Raw genomic sequence first — 14,551 nt, 5'->3', positions numbered from 1 at the left:
TCTAGTGTTAGATATCGTTTTTGTCGCATCAAATGTAATATAGTAGTAATAATATAATAGTAATAATAATAATAATAATAATAATAATAATAATAATAAAACCACAAATGGCAGGTCTTGACCTTCTGGAGGTTGTTGTGCCGATAAAGAAGTAGAGGTACTAAGCACTCATCTGTTGTGCAAATTGCGTACTTTAAAACAATTCTTATTATTCATACGCCGGAGCATTTTAATACTGTCCTGGAACTGGAGAGCGGCAATGTTCCGGTGCACATAACACATAATACCAAGTCGCTACCATATTCTTTATTCAATTTCATCCACCCACCTCCACACGAAGAACCTCCTTTTATTGAATATGGTGCGCGAATGTACGAAAAAGAATTTCAAACTCCATCTTCGAAGTAGAAAGAGCAAGAGGGCGAGGCGACGGGGAGAAACGGTAAAGTATGCAATAAAAATCTAATTACGTATTCTTGTGGTTTTTCACGCTCCGTGGTAAAATGCACGCCGGTAGAAACCGGAACAAAACAACATGCACGCACATAAACCGGAAGTATACATCATTCCGAGAAAGTGTGAAAAACAAACCCATTCCGTCGAGCGCCGCACGGATAACTACGCTTACGATCGATCTCGAATGAGATGATCATAAATATTTACGACACCGGCACTGCCAGCCGTATCTTCAACCCGCCTCACTCCGGTTTCGGCTATTCGCATAAACAATTCACCAACAAGCGCTCTGGCCTGGTAGCGCTTTTCCAACCGCATACCCGCGCTGCATCGTTTTTTTTGTTTAGATTAATGGCGCTCGGTGCAGAATCAAACACGGTGACCGCTTCGGCACTGCCGGCGTCTAGTGAAGTTGATTCATTTATTAAGAAGTCGGTATACTCCCGCCGGGAAACGAAAGCAATCATCGTGCAAACACACAAACGCCAGAAGAATCAATCACAGAGCACGTGCACGATTTGCACTGCGTAATAAAGCCAGGACAGTTAAACACACGGTTATTTGGCGCGATTTTTGGAAGTCGCCAATCTCAGCAGTAAAAATGTTGATACTTCCGTGTCCCTCCTGCTATGCGGTCTTTGATGTTTTTGTGTTTTAGTGATGACCAATATTGGTCTAAATAAATTCTACATATCAATCGCACCATACATTTCCACTAACATGCGTAAAACCCCAGGTCATGCGCAGATGGTTTTACGGATGTTTTGACGGGCGAAGGAAATGTTTCCCAACACAACCAACAGAGAAAAAACCACAACATTGCGTAGCATTCCCTGCTGCGTGAAGTAATCGGCACACTGAGCTGAAAATATGTCTCGTGAGTGTGCGTACTGAGATGCAAACGCGTGGACGAATCAGATAAGTGATGGTACTCTGTAGGGATAAATGTGCGAAGCGCATTATGCAGGGGTTTTCTGACATAATTGAGGTTCTAGCTCAAATAAAATCGTTTTAGTAATAGAGGTAACGTAATTTTTAAAGAGGTGTCCCACATCCTATTGCACGATAAAAAAGGCGATAAGTATTTTGTCTTGAAATCATGGGTAGAAATAGTTTAATCTACTGTGTACTGCGGAGAGGAATTTTAATTTTGAAAAAGAAAAAGAAAACAAAAGAAGTCACAGAGGAGCTAAGTCAGAAAATCATAGATACTAAAAGGTTGGATTTCACTTACCTTAGCATGTGTTCTGCCACCATCTTTCCAAGAAGATTTTTTAGAAAATTCAATTCACTTGGAGCGAATCGCAACATACGTTTCATGCCCAATTTACCTCTCATACTCGAATTATGGTTTTCAATAAGCATCGTCTCGTTTTTCTGCACATATTTAACAGTTTAAGACTTTGATATATGACCTGAACGAAACAAATCTTCGATGACGTCTCGACCATCTGCGAATGCTTTACACCACTCGCAGCCATAGGTTTAGCATTTTCGATGATTCCGCTCACGAAATTCCGTTCAAACACACAACATTTTAGACAAATTCTTTATTTGATACTTTTCTCCACCTTAAATCAGATATTAGCTGATACAATTGCATGTCAAAGTCATACTAATTGACAAATAACGTCAAAAACTTGCATAACAATGAATGACAGTTGTTTCAACATTCTGGTGAAGAAATAGCTACATGTGAGAATCGTATTTTAATTACCAATCCCTGGTACTTTTAGGATATAATGTATGCCAAAAAACATATTTTAGGGTTAAACATTATAATCTTAAAGTTTGAAAAGGATTGGTTTACTAGGTATTTTTGACAGCGTTTTCTCCGTGATGCAATTTGATGCTGGACACCTTTTATTAACTCCGGTGGTCCTCCAGAAAGTACACAATAACTTTATAGTTCTCAAAATTTGACATAATCTCAATATGATTGTTTGTTTCCCATAACAATTTCCGTTCATATACCAAAAAGACCTACCGTCGAAATTTAACCAATATTTTAGTAATGTTTCACAATTTGCCAAAGGATATTCTCGGTTTCCCACAAAATTACCAGCGAAACGTTCTAAGATTTTTTTTTTCGTAGCTGGAATTATTATTTTTCGTTTATTTCTCTAAGTTTCAACAGAACTGAAGAGTTGTTAACAATTTAAATTGGGGGTTTTCTCAGTATTTCAAGAATTTTACAGCAGTTTGCCTTAGGTCATTCTTTTCTCGATTTAATAAATCATTTTAACAATAATCACGAGTTTTCTACACGGTCTCTCAATGATGACATAATTGATAAGCAGTTTTAATGAGCATTGAAATTTATTCCATAATCAAAAACCCCTTCTTCTTCTTCTTAGTTATCACCAAAGAAGACCACCTCAAGAGGCCTGTCATTTCTGGTTCACTAGACTTAATGTTATCACGTTGCCAGGTAGTCAAGTCCCTGCTTCTGGGGATTGGTTCGGATGGGATTTTGGACCGGTCCGGTCGTGTGAAGATCGGCGCCGCTACCAATACACCACCGAGCCGCAGCAAAATCATCAAAACCAAAAGTTAATATTAAATCCTAGTAAGCATTAAAGGATAGCACGGCGAAATTTTGTTTGTTTGTCTGCTATCATGCCTTCGAAATGTTGCTCGAAGGATAATTTGACAACAAAACCAAGACGAATTAGTGTGATGCTTGGATTTAACGGCAGTTACCAATACCTAGACCTGGCAGTCTAAAAGAAAGAAAATCTGTCCAAGTTATTCAACAGATATACTTTTTATGTGCAGTAAGTTTTTAGAAATATACGACACCTTTCTTCAAAGAAGATCTAATTCCGATTGAAAAATCGTTCATTGTTTCTCTTCCATGAAAATGTTCCATTTTCCATACGGAATTTTAAAGTATTAAAATAAATTAGTACAACTTAAAAATCGTGTACGATGTAATTTAACTTCAAACCCTACAATCTGTGCATTTGCTAGAGCATCATCTTCAAAACAACCGTAAAAAAAGCATTCATGGTGGTTTTCTTCTGTTGTTCCGTTGCCTCTCGTCTCGCATTTCTTTACCTTTTTCCATCCGGACTGAAAATACTTGCACCAAGCAAGAACGGACGCAGCAGACGCATACGAAATGGAGGAGAGGTTTGTTAAAAATATAATCGCGGCTACACAAATAGAGAGCGTTGGTTGGTGTGCGTCCGTCTTTACGAATGGGGAATGCGTTAGAATCTCCTACACATTCTAGAAATCGTAGCAGATGACAAACAGCGGAAAGAAAACCCATCGCGTGCCGCAAACCGTGTCACACACTATGCTACTGTGACATCTGGTCGTGCACAGATGGATAAAACTACTCGCGAAAGCAATAGGATACAGCAGTTGCTAAGGAAAATAATTACAATATCAGACTCGGATGAAGGTGTACACATTTTTGGGAAGTTAAAAATAAGAATAATACACAGCGATGAAAAGTACGCCTTCTTGACGGCCTAGTCCCACAGTGCCGGTGTGACACACGCCTGGTACACCACCGCCTTCGGAAGTAATGCGTGCGCTACATCGTGCAGACGACGTCCGCACAAACGCCGCGCAACAGTTTTTCACACCAAACGTACACACGTCGCGAATGGTTTCGGACGTAGCAGAACGTTCGGTGTGTTGTGCAGGTATCGTGAATAGCTGTTGGCGGTGACTCTAGTTGTGAAGGAATTTGTCTTCGGTGTACGCTTTGTGAAAACTAATGCAAATACTTGTGAAATACTTTATTCTTTCGACAATCAACGTGAAACGCTCTGCTAACACATCGTCGTGGTAGTGTGTGGTTGACCAATTCCCACCGGCTCGCCTGTTACCGGGGGTGACAACAAGCTCAACAAAACATACAAGTGTGACGCAGTAAAGCCATCCTTATATAAATTTGTCAACCCGTCAACCTGTCAACCCTGGCACGGTCCCAAAAATCAAGATCAACCTGTCAACAGCGGTTTGCCAACACGTTTCCCGCAGCACAACTCAACGCGTCAAACTCGCCGAAATGGTCAGCAGTAGAAGTCGTTGGAAAACTTCCCTCCAACTGACGGGCGTTGTCTTACCCGTCTGTCTCCTATTGCCACTTCTCGCCGAACGTCAAGCAACGGTTAGCGCCTACAGCAGCGATCTTGATGAGACGGTGGAGCACATTAAAATTGGTAAACCTACCGGAAGGTGGAAAATAGAACGTTCCCTTCACTAATAAGTTGTGACACATCCCCCGTCCAATCGGCAGGTGGGTTGTTCGATGGTGCCACCGAAGATGCGGAGCTCGCATTCCAGTACGCCGTCGAGGCGGTCAACAACGAGAAGCTATCGTACTCCAACTATCAGCTAGAAGCGCAGGCAGTGCAAGTCAAATATGGCGACCAGTTCGATGTGTCGAAGAAGCTCTGCCGGCTACTGAAGGTGAGTAAGTAGGTAGTTCGGAAGCCGCACACTGCGAACATAATTGGGAACTCTCGGTTTGTTCCGATCACACTAATTCGTTCCGTTGCCGAAAGGAGGACTGAAAGTAAATAACGAATCAACAACAAAAACAACACCAGCGTGAGCAAAAGCAAACAAAATTAATCCCATCGCCCAGAGGGGATTTGTTGATTTGGTCGTATAAAATCAAATCAAAGTGACGCGACCGTGCCGGTTATGCAAACAAACCGTTGCCGATGATGCTATTTTCTTTTTGTGGCGGGAAAACTCGAAGGTATTCAGTAGGTTAGCGCGCCGAAGGCATAGTCTCATTAATCATGTAATATAATAAGTGATGAAAGGAAGTTGCTCGAAACCGTGCACCCAACATCCTCTACATCTTTCCTGTACTATGAGCATTATATTGCCGGCAAACGCTGGCTAATAAAGCAGTTTATTGGAATGCATTCTACCAAGAAGTTGTTTACAAAGGCGAAAATAATTCCCAACAGTTATTACCTTCATTCCGTAAATCCTCACTAGCCTTAGCCGGAGAGCAATTTAAATAAATCTTTTTTTAATAATCGATCGCCATGTACCATAAATCTTTCGCATCCTCTACTATGCCCCGTACGTGAACGGTTTGGAAATGTGTGCTTCACGAACGAATTTTTTTAGGTCTTTCCTTTTCGACCATTTACACCATCAACCCATCCGCACCATTTTACACACGGTTATGAGCAAACTCAGCGCATGAAGTTGTTATGAAATATTTATTCATCCCACTCTCGCCTTTAGCTGTAGGAAGAGATGGTGTAGATGGGGGACGATAGACACTAGCACGGATGGCCACCCTGCATTGCAATCCGTTTATGAGCACCATACTAGTGTAAACAGCTGCTAACGTTAACGGTCCAACATCGCGCGGTACGTCCAGACCATCGGTCATTCGCTGTACAGGTCCATCGTGGGTAAATATTTAGTCCATAACCACGCGCCAGAGTGGACGGGTCCGGAATGCGTCCGAGAACAACTAACGAGTGGGTGCAGCGTTTCCCCCCAACGTGGGTAGCCGCTCATCCAACGAGATGGAAGATGAATGCAGCTCGTAGCTTTACGATGATCTTTACGATTCTAAAAACCCCGGGACGGGTTTGCACGTCATTCCGGGTCATAAAATTTTCAAATACCCCACTGCCCATGGGGTTTGATTTGCTCTTACCCGGTCGATGGCTGGATCGCTGGACTTGTCGATTGGCTGTGTAAATTGATATTTTATCGATAAAGCTTAAAGTGTGCACGTAAGGACGCTAAGGAAGCTCGTAACTCCACCGAACGGTTGTGCGGGAGTGTAAAAATAGACATTAAAAATTATTTTACTAGCTGGTGATGCGATCTTAAGGCGAGATGCACTTTGGAGAAGTGTCTCGTGAGTACATCAATACGTTTGATTTTTTCTGTCGGGGAACTTTGCTTGAAGAAAGTTTTTTATGAAGCATTTCAAGATGTAATGAGCTAACATACGAGCTCTGACTCAAAAGGAACACGAGGCAAGCAATCTCAGAATAGCATATCGAATCTATATTGTGTGCAGTACATTATCATTGAAATTCTTAAACAAGGCCAATTTTGACAGCCCAATTCCTTAAAAATTTGTGGTAAAAATCCAGAACCAGATACCGAGAAACAATAAAGTTACCCAAAAAAGGCAAAGCATTCCCCTGCTGTAGTACAATGTCTAAATGAGCACTCAGAATTTCTCGTATTCCTACCTTTCTATACTACCTGTCGATAGTATAATCTTCTGGAAAATGACCAGCATCCTCAAACATAAATCTAAACCTATCCTCTCCTTGACCTCTTTTGGCCATATATTGGATTCTCCATTAGGTAACTGCCATCCGCCTAGTCAGGCTACGAGACAAAAGGCATTACAAGCTTGTTACACTCGAGATTTTACTGTTCCTCGTCAAGAATAAGTAACCACCAGTAACGTACGGCTTGGCATCAGACGTCTTTAGACTAGGGCAACTGTTGAGTTTCATGGGATTTTCAACATCCTCAATGATCATGTGTAGGTGATGGTCTTCTTATGGTCTACGAATAGACCCAACAAATATCTGAAGCTAGGTTATTTCCCCAACATATAGAAGTTTACCAGAATAGTGCCATATTTTTGTTAGTTGGGAATAGTGCTATCATATAATAGTGTCATACACCTTTTGAGTTACCTTCCAATTTCCTTCCCTGACCAAATTTTTCGAAAAGATAATTCAAGTCAAGGCATAGGCTTCAGAACTAGATTATTTTTTTATTTATTTACTCCATAATGATGGCATTTGCCGTATTATCAACATGGGGTTGAAATTTTACAAATATTTCAAATTTTAAAGGCATTTTCTTCATGCGAATTGCCTTATCCCGTGCCGTGGTTGTATTGGTTGTTGGTGTATAGTGGTTGTTGGTTGTGTGTCGTCTGGGTTTTATTCTATTGTTGTAGTTCGTTATGTCTATCCTATTGTTTTATGTGATGGTCTAAGTCCGGTGCTGTTGTGGTTGTAAACTAGTGCTTGTGTTGTGCGCCGATGTGCTATTGCGTCGGTCTCTGTTGTTCATTGGAACAACCTCCTGTGTTCGACATTATCCAATTATTATTATTATCCTCATGAACTCCATGTCTCTGCAAGCCAAATCATCTCGTATCGGTGTGTCCGGGATTCTATCGCTGGATTCAACTGCTCCTATCAAGAAGGATCTGACGGTTTCGAATTCCACGCAGTACCATAGAAGATGGTCCACATCATGGAATTCGACCCCACAGCCACACGCTTTTGTCTCTGCCAGATTGATACGCTGTAGATGTGCATCCAATTCGAAATGATTCGACATGAGTCGGGACATCATCCGAATGAACGCAAGATCTACAGAGAACTCACCGAACCAAGGCCGCAGAGACTCTTGCGGAGAGATCGAAAAAAGGAACCACCCGAGTTCATCCGCCTCCCACATGCTCTGCCATCGAGACAGGAAAGTTGCTGTGGGGTGCGTAGGAACTTTTGGTAAGAGATAGGTCGGTCGTAAAAAACGCCTTCACTGACGCCTGTTTTGACCAATGAATCTGCCTTCTCATTGCCGGGAATTCCACAGTGAGAAGGGACCCAAATTTGCGATATTCTAAACGCATTGTTGAAGATAGAGCCTAGCAGCTCGATAATTTTTACTACAAAATAGTCTTGGCTCTTAACAGCCCTAGGAGTTTTCAGTGCTTCAATAGCACTAAGGCTATTTGTAAATATGAAGTACTGATCCGGGGGACTCGCTGCTATTAACAATAGTGCGTAAAAAATTTCGTCAAGCTCAGTCATGAATACGGAACATGGCTGCCTCAATTTGAAGAGGAATTCGGTGGTCTCACTAAAAACACCGAAGCCAGTGCCCTCCTCCGAGGATGCTCCATCAGTGTAATACTGGTTTATTTTGTCAATATGGCCGTACTTGTTCACAAAGATGCCGCGTACGACCATCGAGCGAAGATCTTGATCTCCTCACGCAACGAGGAGTCTGTACTAGCAATGGAACTGTAGCACTCAAGAAGGGCAGCACGGATTACTGCTTGTGGAGCGCTAGGATTGGCTTGAAGAGCCGCAAAATCATTATAAATTTTAATGATTTTGCTCTTAGAGCCTGTCTCTATAAGCGCTTTAAAATGTTCTATGATCCAGGGATTTGATACTGAGGAACGAACTAGAAGGCGACTTCAGAACTAGATGTCAAGTATAAATACTCTTACAGGACACTCAACTAACCACTAATTTCTGAGCCTCGGACTATAATTAATTTACCTGTTCTGTTCGCTTGAGTGCCTTCCAGACCGGTGTTGCCGGTATTTTTGGCCCATCCTCGCCAAAATCGGCCCTGCACGTGCAAAGTGTGTGCGACGAGAAGGAGATGCCACACATCGAGACGCGTTGGGATGCATACACGAAGTTGCCGACGCTAAACCTTCATCCACATCCCCACATCATGGGACGCGTGTTTCTGGATCTGGTCGTAGCGTTCGAGTGGAAGTCTTTCACCATCCTGTACGAGTCCGGTCCATGGCTACCGAGTATTGCCGATCTGCTGAAGATGTACGACCCGAAAGGCTACACGGTGACCGTCCGTCAGCTGGACCTGCGACTGAACGGTAACTACCGCGCAGTGTTACGGCGCGTCAAGCTGTCCGAGGACAAGCGCATCATACTCGCCTGCTCAATCGATTCGATGCCCGAAGTGTTGAAGCAAGCCCAACAAGTAGGCCTGCTGACAGATCACCATCAAATCATCATCACCTCGCTGGATCTGCACACGATCGATCTGGAACCGTACCAGTACAGCGGTACCAACATCACCGGAGTACGGTTGGTCGATCCGGAAGAGGACAAAATAAAGCAGGTTGCCGACTTCTTAAACGCGTCGCAGATCGCCAAAACGCTCGAACTGCAGGACGGCCTGAACCCGGCCAAGATGCGCGTTGAAACGGCGCTCATGTACGATGCAGTGTTGCTGTTTGCGGAAGCTCTGAAGCATCTGATTGGAACAGAACCGGCACATCTGCTCGAACCGATCTCGCTCAAGTGTGACGATACGACCACCTGGAAGAGTGGTTACAGCGTCATCAACTACATGAAGAGTTCCACCATCCATGGGTTGACGCGCAGCATCAAGTTCGACCACCAAGGGCATCGATCCGACTTTCTGCTCGACATTATTGAGCTTGGACCAGCCGGGCTCGAGAAGGTCGGCGTCTGGAACTCGACCGAGGGGCTGAACTTCACGCGCAAAAAGGAACAAACTTTGCTCGCGTTTGATGATGGTACGCTCCAAAACCGTACCTTTCTAGTGCTAACAGCAATCGTAAGTGTTAGTTTTAAGAGTTAACAGCAGGAATACTAGATCGAGGCTTCTTTGTTCGACTGTAGTCACCACCGTACGGTATGCTGAAAGACTCCCCAGTGAAGCTTACCGGTAATGAACGCTTCGAAGGTTACGGCATCGATCTCATACACGAGCTGTCACTGATGCTCGGCTTCAACTACACCTTCATACTGCAGGAGGACGGCGTGTACGGTTCCCTCAACAGAGACACGAAGAAATGGAACGGCATGGTACTCGAACTCCTCGAATGGGTAAAGGATAGCCAAATTGTTCTCTACCGCGAAATAGATGCTCCAATATACCATGCACTCTCCGTTTTACAGCGCGCTGATCTTGCCATTACTGACCTCACCATCACGTCCGATCGTGAGAGTGCCGTTGACTTCACAATGCCCTTCATGAACCTGGGCATCTCGATCCTGTACCGGAAGCCTACCAAGGAGCCACCATCGCTCTTTTCCTTCATGTCACCGTTCTCCAAGCAGGTTTGGGTGTATCTCGGCGGTGCCTACATGATGGTGTCGATGTCACTGTTCATTCTAGGCCGTATCTCGCCCAAGGAGTGGGACAATCCCTACCCATGCATCGAAGAGCCGGAGGAGCTGGAGAACCAGTTCAGCTTCAGTAACTCGATGTGGTTCACGATCGGTGCACTCCTGCAACAGGGTTCCGAAATCGCGCCCAAGTAAGTAGTGGATATGTCGCCCAATATTTCTCGCCTTCGTGTCACCTTTTACCTATCTTCAATTCGCAACAGAGCTCCAGCAACGCGTGCCGTCGCCTCCATCTGGTGGTTCTTTACCCTGATCATGGTGTCATCGTACACTGCTAACCTGGCCGCCTTCTTGACCGTGGAGCAGGTCGTCTCACCCATCAGCAACGCGGAAGATTTGGCCGCTGCCGGTGGCGTCATCAAGTACGGTGCGAAACGAGACGGCAGCACGATCAGCTTCTTCAAGGATGCTGAGTACGGGACGTACGCGAAGATGTACCAGTACATGATGGCCAACCAGGAACTGCTTACCTCCTCCAACCCGGAGGGTTTGCAACGCGTCAAGACGGAAAACTACGCCTTCCTGATGGAGTCCACCTCGATCGAGTACATTGTGGAGCGCGAGTGTGACGTCACGCAGATCGGTGGTCTGCTTGACGACAAGGGTTATGGAATAGCAATGCGCAAGAGTAGGTCGATAGTGACGCGGATGTAGGGTAGGCCTAATGTGTTGGTATCTTCTCACTAGATTCACCGTACCGTAGTGCACTCAGCGAGGCGGTGCTACGCCTTCAAGAGCAAGGTGTTTTGACTTCGCTCAAGCGCAAATGGTGGAAGGAAAAGCGTGGTGGTGGCGCCTGTTCGGTAAGTAACGAGACTGGCCACTTTTCCATCGGTACCTTTGTCGTCTTTATTTATTTCTCTCTCGCCGCGCGAGATGAAGAGACTGTCGCGAATATTACCCGTCATCGCGGTGCTGCGTTTCACCCTTATTCTTCCTATCTTCTCGGTGTGATCTAATGCGTGTAATTTCTCAGAACACGATGGAGGAGGGTGGTGCACTTGCCCTCGAGCTCGCAAACGTCGGTGGCGTCTTCGTGCTGCTGATCGTGGGCTGTGTTGCGGCTCTGTTTGTAAGCTTCTGCGAGATGCTCTGTGATGTGCATAGCCGTACGCGTGAACTGAAGGTGGGTCTGGTCTTCACGCCGGACGGTGAAATGCTTCTTCCGAGTTGTGCGGCTACTCCCGTCCGCTCAATTTCCAAGCACTTTTTCTTTTGTATCCTGGCACATCCTTTCTTCTTGTGCCGTCTGCTTACCTGGATGGTTGTTTTTCTTTATTGGTCATATTAATATATGTAAAGCCAGTAGTGGAAGTTTTGCTCTAGCTGTAGCAGTAGCGATAGTTGAAGATCCTATAACCATTAGCACCCCGGCAACTCCTCTCTACCATAACTTCATCGCAGATGTCCAGTCATATACAGAAACAAAACCAAAGTTCCTGATCTAATGCACCCCTCTACGACTTCTGTATATTCTTCCCTGACGCACCTTGTAGAGGGCTATGTACATTGGTATGCTTCTGGTTGGAGATGTCCAGTGTTTTTCACCCTAATCCCCTTAACTGATAGCTGATTGCCTTACCACCGCAAACTCAACCAACACCAGCGTACACCCCGTTTTGCATCCAAAAACCTAGCGCACTGTGTGATACACCAAACCTTCCCGTCTGCTTCCTACCTCACCTTTTTTCCACAGCAAAGTACTAGCGAAGATGGTGCGGAGGAGCTTGACATGGACAATGTTGGTGGCGTGTTTTTTGTCCTCTTTGTCGGCTGCTCATTCGCCAGCTTGTTTGGCTGCTGTGAGCTGTTCTTCGTCATTGCGCACCGTGCTAGACGACACAAGGTAACTGTAGCGGCACTGTTGTGCCACACTGTCTACTACCACTTCCTGTTTCGAGCTCTCTTCTTGTGTCATGGAGGTGTCTGCACTGTGCCTTTAACTCCCTTCTCTGTTTAACGCTGCTATGAAAAGCTTTTCCGATTCTATTTTATGTTTGATTCACCTTTAAAACATCTCCAACTATACAAATGTATTTATTGAGGTAAGATGTCCGTACCAGATCACGTGATGATAGAGGTTTGTAAGATATTTTTAATGTTTCGTAGATCCTGTTAAAATAAGCATTTTCCTTTGCTTAATCTACTAACATAACAGTTCCATGCCTACTTTACGTCTGCAGATTTCACGACCACCCCATCACTAACCTTGTTTCTTCGTTGATTGTGACGCAGGTACCGTTCCGTGAGGAACTGATGGCCGAACTGCGCTTTGTAGCCAAGTGTCACGGTAACACCAAACCGGTCCGGCACGGCAAAAGCTCTTCCGCCTCTGGGGAGAACTCACCCGAATCGGGCCTGGAGTCCGCGGACCATTCGACCACCTCCAGCAAACATGACGTTTCCGGTACTCGGACCGGTGGTGACGATGGCCCCACCGGTGTGGAGGACGCTACCGCTAAGCAGCGGAAACAAAATGGTGGCAAGTCTGCCCTTAATGGAAGCACTCGGAAGGGCATGCTTGATGACTAATAACGCTCTGTTGGTGCTTTCAAACTATCTCACATATATACTTTTATTCTACGCATTAGTGTAGCCACATTTCTACACACTTCGACGGTTGAAAATAAAGGAAAAACTTTGAAAGAAATGTGTGTAAAAATTATATTGCAATATGGCTTTGAAGTTCTGTTTAATATGCTTCGAGGGAAAATCTTTCGTAAAGCTCTTTTCATCCAGAAAAAAGCTTCCGGTTTTAAGGGTTGCGATTCATGGATGCGAATTCCACTATTTCCACGATATATGAAATGGTACGATATTTATATGATATGGTAAGCTAAAAATTCTTGTTTAGTTTTTCCATGTTAATACTATATTTATTGAAGCAATACGGCCTTTTTATCCTCTCGAATAAAAAAAAATACATTTATTAAGCTTTTACTCGATGAAATTGATGTAGTTTCAAGCTTTCTGAACTCATCTCTGCAATTCTGCTCTTATTTTCGAAATCAGTTTCATTTTGAAAATGTTGTGGAGTATGGAAAGAATTCAAATATATCTCTACATATTCCACTTCGACCGATTTTGTAATAAGTACTAGCAAAAATAGCTTCAAATTTACTAGTCGAACTCAAAAACGCAATAACTTTCTTGAAACAGGTAAAGCGTGAATTGATTTATAATGTATCTTACAATTTCTTTCATGCCATAAGCTACTGGAAAATCGCTTAGAGCTTCCCGACTTAAAGCTCATTTATTATAAAAATGCTTTGGGGGAGAACTGTCTTCTGTAAACATTGATTTGAATTAACATTTAATTGAATGTTCTCAAATATCTCAAAGAGACAAATAACACGCTTTGCTACACCCATTTCACCAAGAAAACCTCCCACCAATTGGGTAAATCCTGCGCTACACTCAAAGCTACTTTCCTTTGAAGCTTTATGGAAGCTTTCCCTAAACTTTCCTCCATTTCGGATTTACAATGTGCGTAAGATGTCACTAGCAGTAACGGTTCGGTGTGCTCTAACTCCGATGCTCTGATAGACAATGTTATCCACCCACCCACATAGCCGCTGCCACACCCACGCACCTATCCAGACCGTAGGTAAATCTCGTAAACTGATTAAAAATGCTAGGGAGCGCCTCAAAAAAGGGATGAAAATGCCGTCACCGTGACTATGCGAAAAACTCAAACCAAACTGTTGCACTTTCCCTGATGATGATGATGATGGATTCAATTTTCCGTTAGCAAATACCTGCTTCGCTTTTGTTATTTCCTCACCGTTATTCGTTGCTGCTTATAGAAACAGTCAGATGGACATGTAGAGATACTTCAGGCCACTTCCTTTTCATGCAACCAGTGGCAACGTTTGCTGGTGCCCGGCTCACGCTTGATGCTTGAGTTTGATTAATGAGCAAACAGGCACAAAGCCATCGAAATTTTCGCGCCTAGCAACCGCCACATTCGACAAAGCGCTGGACAAAGAGATGGTCGTTTTCTCGTTGTTCGCCCTGACGTTTCCCGAAAAAGAACCACCAGATACAGGTGATGGCTGGATGGGAGCCGTTATTTGGAAATGGAAAAAAGCAAAGTAATAAATTTTTTAGATGAGATACACAAATTTTACTCATTTTCAACCACCACACAGGCGACGATGAATGCATGAATATGCAATGAAAACAGCCAAAGC

The 14,551-nt window shown here is 44.0% G+C and overlaps 1 protein-coding gene across 1 annotated transcript; it reads left to right on the top strand.

The window, feature by feature from the left end:
- The first annotated feature begins 4,483 nt into the window (after positions 1-4,483).
- Positions 4,484-12,890, top strand: LOC128718095 (glutamate receptor ionotropic, kainate 2-like). The gene is made up of 9 exons (XM_053811772.1): positions 4,484-4,637; positions 4,715-4,887; positions 8,758-9,783; positions 9,849-10,055; positions 10,128-10,489; positions 10,562-10,986; positions 11,046-11,161; positions 12,055-12,204; positions 12,594-12,890. The coding sequence occupies exons 1-9, from the start codon at positions 4,484-4,486 to the stop codon at positions 12,888-12,890; spliced, it is 2,910 nt and encodes a 969-aa protein (XP_053667747.1).
- Positions 12,891-14,551: the final 1,661 nt, after the last annotated feature.

Source organism: Anopheles marshallii, chromosome X (assembly GCF_943734725.1).
Source record: "Anopheles marshallii chromosome X, idAnoMarsDA_429_01, whole genome shotgun sequence".
In the NCBI taxonomy this organism is placed as follows: Eukaryota; Metazoa; Arthropoda; class Insecta; order Diptera; family Culicidae; genus Anopheles; species Anopheles marshallii.
This window is presented reverse-complemented; position numbering and strand designations above follow the sequence as displayed.